The following is a 7,019-nucleotide window of genomic DNA, read 5'->3' as shown; positions in this document are numbered from 1 at the left end:
ATCTTCGAGTTCTCCTAGTCAGAGCTTAAGGGTGCTAAAGAGGGGTGGGTTTCCTCATCAGAAAGTGATAATGTATCCACAATGTTGCTCAAGCTCGGTGTTGTGAAAGGGAGCTAAGGCTTTTTTTCCTAAGAGGGTTGAACTTAAGATTCAAAGTATGTGCTTGAGATGGGGTTGAAGGATTCTTTCGACGTGGCGTGGGATCGATCGCCAAGGGAGGTTTTAAAAAAGCATGGCCTTAAGCTATTACTAAAAAAAAAAAAACGGGTGGCCAGCTCGTGGAGCACCGCATGCAGGAGGGGAGCGCTGCAGTTGGCGGGGAAAGGAGTGCCACCTGGTGGCATGCATGCAAAGAGGAGCGCAGTTGTTGAACACAGGTTTTGGAGGGCCGCCAGAGGAAAACGGGGGGACAGCTCGTGAGAGCGCAGTAGAGGAGAGGAGGGCCATCTCTTGCATGGGAGTACAAAGTGACAAGAGAGAGGAGGTGGTGCTGCATGAAGGCGGCCAAGGGACTGCAAGGAAAGCCGGGCTAAGGAGGTTGAGAAAAGAGGACTGCTATGGGGCAGCGCTACAGTAAGGGGAAGATGGAAAGCCGCGTGCAGTTGAAGAGGGCGGGCTGCAGGTCATGAAGAAAGGGGGGCCGCCTGGTTGGAGGTGAGCAGAGAAGAGGCTGAGGGCGTCCATGGGCTGCGCCACTTGGTGAGCAGGTGTTGTAGTTGGGAGGAGGGCCACAAAGGGCCGCCAGGTTGAAGCAAGAGGGGCATGAGTTGCCGGAAGGAGGAAAGCTGGCCAGTAGTCGACGAGAGTCTCCATACAAAGGCAACAAGGGAGAAGTTGGAGAGAGCAGTAAGGAGGAATTGGCTGAGGCCAGCGCTGTGTAAGCAGGGCATGAAGGTGGCGGACAGTTCTACATAGTGGAGGAGAGAGGGCCGCTTGGGCCATGCATGATTGGAGAGGTGCCAAGTTGGAGAGAGCTGAGAAGGGTGGACGGGAGTTGGCATGAAGGGGGCGCCATCCTCAGGGACAGAGAGGGGCCACGAGGCCACCTGCATGAGAAGGAAAAAACAGCATGGCAGTGGAGGTTTTTCTCGGACCTGTTGACTTCAAGGGTGACGACACCATGAGGGGATGGACGCTGTGCTACTAAGGGGCCCGCCAGTGAAGGTGTGAGGCCTGGAGAGCGTTATGGGGAGCATCACAAGAGAACAGAGGGGCTGAGGGGATAGCCATCCAAGAGAGGTCGTCAGGGCTGCCGAAAGAAGGGGCGGACCTTGGTTAATGAAGGGGAAGCCTCGACAAGGGGAAAGGACCCACCAGTGGGCTAGGCAGGTGAGAAGCCGCCAGGGCATGTGAAGGGAAGGGAGGATTTGCAGTTGTCCGCCAAATTAGGTTGAGGGGGTGCTGCATACCGGTGGGTGGCCGCCTGTAGGGAAGGCCGGGAAAGCTGCAGGGCAAAGCCAAGGACTGGAAAAGGGCTGCGTGGTAAGGGTGATGGCTATGCAGTAGCGGCTACAGACAAGAGAAGGCCGTCAAGGTGCTTGGCCTCGAAGAAGGTGATCGTATGACAGGGCGAAGGGGCTGTGGGGCCGCTATCTGTGACATGCAGGAGGGCGAGCAGGGCCTCGGATCGACTGCATAAGGAATCCGTTTGCTGCAAATCCGTGGCCGACACCATCATTGTACCGGGAATCTTGTTCTTTTGTTATACATAAGTGATTGTATGGTATGGTTGGGTTAGAGTTTGGGATTGGATTTGCTATTATTCTTCTCGGCTATCTCGTCTCGTGCATAGAGCCCGTGGTAGCGGTGGCTCCGGGTCTTTGGTGTGTGTGTGTAGAGAGAGAGCGCGAGAGATTGATTGTGGTTGCGACCTGAGTGTGATTTTGTATGCGGTTGAGGCTTGCAAGGTCTCCCGGTGTGAGTGTGGTTACAGATATGGGTTCATTGGTGTGTGCATCGGTAAAGGTGATTGTGTGTAGCCGAAGTTGCTCGTAGGCGAGTCCATGGTGTGAAGGTTGGCGGAAGGTGTGCATGTGTGTGTGATTCTGTGTGGCTTGGGGTGTTGGATACCTGCTGGGCTATAGAGAGGCATCGAGTTTGTGTCCTGTGTGTTGTTCCATTTCCCCCATCCCATCAGTGGTGCCCCCATTGAGGAGCTACTGATTGCTCCTTGGTTAAGTCGAAGACGGTGTTGCGGTGTTTCCAGGCTCAAAGAACAAGTGCTGCTAAGAAAGATGTGGTCGGGTTTTCCAACTTTTACAAGTGCTGAAGATGCTGAAGTGTGGCTGCAAGACTACGGCCTTTTCCTGCTAGAGAGCGGCCTGTCAAGAGAAGAGGGAGTGGTTCAAGCTTTCCCGCTCCTGCTTCGTCGCAAAGCAAAGGTATGGTATGAGAGCTTGCATTTGAAGAAAAGCTGGATTGGGGCACATTGGAAGGCATTTCGAAGCCGATATGTGGTCAACCCACAGTGGAGTGAAGTTAAGCAGATGATGAACAGCCTAAAGCAAAGCCTTGATGGTGATTTTCGAGCATTCATGCGGGAGTTCGAGGCCATATGGAGCAAGTTGATTAAGGTAACTGTTGTAGAGAATGCAGATTTTTTGAAGATGACCAAGTTTGTGGATTGCTTGCATGTCAGTGTGCGAGATAAAGTCGAGATGGATGGGCCGTGCACATACAAGGAGGCAGTAGCCTACGCACAAAGTAGGACGAAGAAGCTTTTAAAGAAGCAGCAGGCAAAGCAGGTTCTCGTGAGTCCATTGGTGCCAAGGCCAATTGCTAGGGAAGAGGCCCAGGTAATCCGACCCTTTGTTGATTCACATGTGGTAGCAGCAAATAGGTGTGATGACAGAATGGAGATGATACCATGTGGGCTTATGAGGCCTCAACAGCTGCAGAAAGGAGTCTATCGAGTATCGCCTGATGTGCTTGACCAAGTGGCTTCCGAAAAACTAGCAGTGGAGAAGATAGTTGAGGTGCCAAAGTCAGTGAGTTTTGTGGAGAAAGCCGAGCTATGTTCGAGCTATAGCAGTGCCTTGGATACGGACAGCACATGGAAAACGGAGTCTGCTTTCTCAAGGTATGAGACCTATGATATTATGTATGTCGATAATTTGGTCAAAGAACAGCAAGTTGCAGGTGAAGACCCAGTTTGCAAAGACCAGGGGGTTCGGCAACCCTCTCTCATGCCTTGTGATGGTCTACCGCTTGAAGAGCCTACAGATGAGGTTTTGCCAGTGTTTGCTTTGGATGATCGGATGCCGCAGGTTGTGTTTTTCAAAGACAATGATGTTGTGGAGAGCTCTCTAGCCATTGGCGGGGAGACATGTAATGAAAAAGCTTTCCAGGATGTGCAGGTTTGTGTTGGGCATGGAGATGGCTCATGCTTGCAATTTTCTGAAGGGCTATGCTGTCAAGAGCTATATACATGGATGACTTACAAGGTTACAAATGCAAAAGCAGGGGTGGTGCGTATTTGTGTTACAAACGGATGGTGATGACCAATGCCATGTGTTTGATCCAGTTGGAGTTTCCAACATGCTTGGGGCAACCTCGATCTTTCCATTTGACCCAGGCGGGCTCTATAGCAGATGAATATCTCTCTCTATCTATCTAATCCTTCTTGTACATAGTATCTATCAATTTTCTTCTTATGCACTGATATATTACCTAAATAATGCTATGGTTGAGCATAAACGAGAGGTTGGGCAATGGTGCAGCCAGTTTTGGTCGACATAGGGAGAAGCCAGCAGCACGTGCCTGATATTAAGCAGGATAATGGTATCACACTTTGGCAGGTATCAGAGGCATTTTTGAGCAGGTTTCGCAGTGATATGTATGTCGGATGCGGTACTTACCAGGCCAAGGGTATCTTCGAGTTCTCCTAGTCCCAGCTTAAGGGTGCTAAAGAGGGGTGGGTTCCCTCGTCAGAAAGTGATAATGTATCCACAATGGTTGCTCAAGCTCGGTGTTGTGAAAGGGAGCTAAGGCTTTTTTTTTCCTAAGAGGGTTGAACTTAAGATTCAAAGTATGTGCTTGAGATGGGGTTGAAGGATTCTTTCGACGCGGCGTGGGATCGATCGCCAAGGGAGGTTTTAAAAAAGCATGGCCTTAAGCTATTACTAACAAAAAACAAACGGGTGGCCAGCTCGTGGAGCACCACATGTAGGAGGGGAGCGCTGCAATTGGCGGGGAAAGGAGTGCCACCTGGTGGCATGCATGCAAAGAGGAGCGCAATTGTTGAACACAGGTTTTGGAGGGCCGCCAGAGGAAAACGGGGGGACAGCTTGTGAGAGCGCAGTAGAGGAGAGGAGGGCCATCCCTTGCATGGGAGTAGAAAGTGACAAGAGAGAGGAGGTGGTGCTGCATGAAAGCGGCCAAGGGACTGCAAGGAAATCCGGGCTAAGGAGGTTGAGAAAGGAGGACTACTATGGGGCAGTGCTACAATAAGGGGAAGATGGAAAGCCACGTGCAGTTGAAGAGGGCGGGCTGCAGGTCATGAAGAAAGGGGGACCGCCTGGTTGGAGGTGAGCAAAGAAGAGATTGAGGGCGTCGATGGGCTGCGCCACTTGGTGAGCAGGTGTTGCAGTTGGGAGGAGGGCCACAAAGGGCCGCCAGGTTGAAGCAAGAGGGGCATGAGTTGCAGGAAGGAGGAAAGCTGGCCAGTAGTCGACGAGAGTCTCCATACAAAGGGAACAAGGTAGAAGTTGGAGAGAGCAATGAGGAGGAATTGGCTGAGGCCAGCGCTACATAAGCAGGGCTGAGAAAGGTGGACGGGAGTTGGCATGAAGGGGGCGCCAGCCTCAGGGAGAGATAGGGGCCACGAGGCCACCTGCATGAGAAGGAAAAAACAGCATCGCAGTGGAGGTTTTTCTTGGACTTGTTGACTTCAAGGGTGTGTAAAAGTAACTTATGATTATAATAAGTGTGGACTTCCTTTCCACCTACCTCTATTCCATAATTCTCACATGGACCCCTTTTTTACCTATGCAAGTCTCAACACGTGTCTATTCCCACCTACCTATAATTCCCATGTGATGGATAATCCTCACTCCCTCAACTTGTATATAAATCCCATTAGTTTCCCTCATTTGTAACAAGGTCTTCACTCTCCATTCAAGTGCAATCTATTGTCATTGCTCTATTTCTATCTTGCACTCTCTTATGTCTTGACATTAGCATATTAACACTAGAATGGTAACACGACACTTTTATGTCCTTGGACACTTTTGTGTCCTATTAAGTGACCATTTTGCTTGAATTATTTGAAGAGTATGAAAATGAATTTCTAGGTGCTATATATCCAAAAAGTTGCCTTATGAGCTTAAAAAAATTAACATTTTTTTTTGAGTATCGGTCTCACCATTAACCTTACTCTTGCACAACATTTTTGAACCTAAACTGTGTGAATTAACGGGTCCTGTTTTTTGCTTTTTTTCAATTTTTGGCAACTATACCACTCTAAACTTCATGTTTGTGAGGTTTAGATGGCTAGAGGTTAGGCCTTCATAGTTCTCAACATGTTTTGATGCTTGTAGGGAGAGCTAAGGGTTAAAATTGAAAGTTATTACCAATTTACAAGAATTGCATAATCCTGTTTTTGGCCAAAATTAGCACTTTTATGATTTTTTTGGTGGCTTTCTTGATATCCAAATTCATTTTTGATTGTGTAAGTGTAATGTATAACATAAAGCTAATCTTCCTTGAGTTTTGGGGGACCTAATATGCTATATAGCATAGTATATGATGATGGTTGAGTTTTTTGATTGTTGAAGAATACGATACATTTTAGAGTAGCAAGTATAACTTTCTCAATATTGCTAGTTTCTTAGGCCAATTGTGTGTATTTTGTAGTAGTAACCGTATCTAATCATAGACTACAAACTTGGCTAGATATTGAGTAGTTTCTATGGGTTTCTAGAGGTCATAATGCTCAACCCAGTTTTTTCATGTTTGCTGCATTTAGCACTTTATCATTGCCCCCAAGGTTCCAATTGTAAGAGATCCATTATCCTTTTGACATGCTCCATGGCTCCTTTTGAATCCAGAGGCCCAAAGGAACTAAGAAAACATGTATATAGTATCTGTATTGAGCGTGACTATAGAAACTTTGATGATAGGTCCGCAGAATGGCAAAAATGCAACTTTTTTGTACCTTTTTTTTTGCCCAAAAAAAATTAGTGAGGTGAAAGCAACCATATGTTTTGGTCACCAAGCCATTGAAGTTAACGGGGCATTTTATCTCATGTCCTACAAAAATCTCCACTCTTATTTATATGCAATCAACCGTAAGAAATTGCTGTTTTGGGCAAAATGCACTGGTCCATCAACTTTGGAGGCTTGTAGTGACCAAGGGATGAGAAAAATTACAAGTTTCTCATTTTTTCCACATGTAGTAGTTATTGAACTATAAGCTCATGCAAGGATTTTTCAAAATAAGTGGATCTACTATGGTTTTTGAATTTTTTCCCAAAACCCTGAAAGGACACTTTTATGTCTTGTTAGGTTACCATTCTAGTGTTAAGTAATAGTGATATTAATCACATTTAAGTTAATCTCTAAGTTCTCACATGGTATCAGAGCACTAGAACTTAAGATTAATTTTTTTAGTTAGCGCTCAGAAGATTCCATCTCTCTAGTCCACACTCGAAGCCTCACTTTCCATTCTTTTCAAGGAATCCAGAACCTCGAAAGATGACCGAGTTAGCTTCTTCATCTTTCGCATCCACCTACAAGCCCCGCTACATTATCGACAAGCTTAATGGCACTAACTACCAAGTGTGGAAGATTCGGATGGAACTCTACCTCACGCAGCTGCAACTTTGGGACGTCACGTCAGGAGTCGAAGAGCAACCTGACCACCCCGAAGACCCTGAAGAAAAAGATTCAACATACTTCATCGACACCTATAATACTTGGCGTAGTAGAAACAATAGTGCCAAGATGAAGCTCATTCTCCATTGCCAAGATCGGCAAGTCCAAATGGTGAAAAAGCTAACTACTGCTAGCGCCATTTGGAA

General features: G+C 47.2%; 1 protein-coding gene across 1 annotated transcript; it reads left to right on the top strand.

Moving 5' to 3' along the window:
- Window positions 1–393: 393 nt before the first annotated feature.
- On the top strand, window positions 394–5,312 carry LOC147421815 (uncharacterized). Its single transcript, XM_086503370.1, has 2 exons — window positions 394–2,795; window positions 2,892–5,312. The coding sequence occupies exons 1-2, from the start codon at window positions 2,235–2,237 to the stop codon at window positions 3,495–3,497; spliced, it is 1,167 nt and encodes a 388-aa protein (XP_086359496.1). The 5' UTR covers window positions 394–2,234; the 3' UTR covers window positions 3,498–5,312.
- Window positions 5,313–7,019: the final 1,707 nt, after the last annotated feature.

This window comes from Adiantum capillus-veneris, chromosome 27 (genome assembly GCF_014529385.1).
Source record: "Adiantum capillus-veneris isolate H3 chromosome 27, ASM1452938v2, whole genome shotgun sequence".
In the NCBI taxonomy this organism is placed as follows: Eukaryota; Viridiplantae; Streptophyta; class Polypodiopsida; order Polypodiales; family Pteridaceae; genus Adiantum; species Adiantum capillus-veneris.
This window is presented reverse-complemented; position numbering and strand designations above follow the sequence as displayed.

Coding starts and splice junctions, on each gene's coding strand:
- LOC147421815 (XM_086503370.1), top strand. CDS start 2,235: ATGTGGTCGGGTTTTCCAACTTTTACAAGTGCTGAAGATGCTGAAGTG. Junction 2,796..2,891: donor TTGCTAGGGAAGAGGCCCAG/GTAATCCGACCC, acceptor AGGCCTCAACAG/CTGCAGAAAGGAGTCTATCG.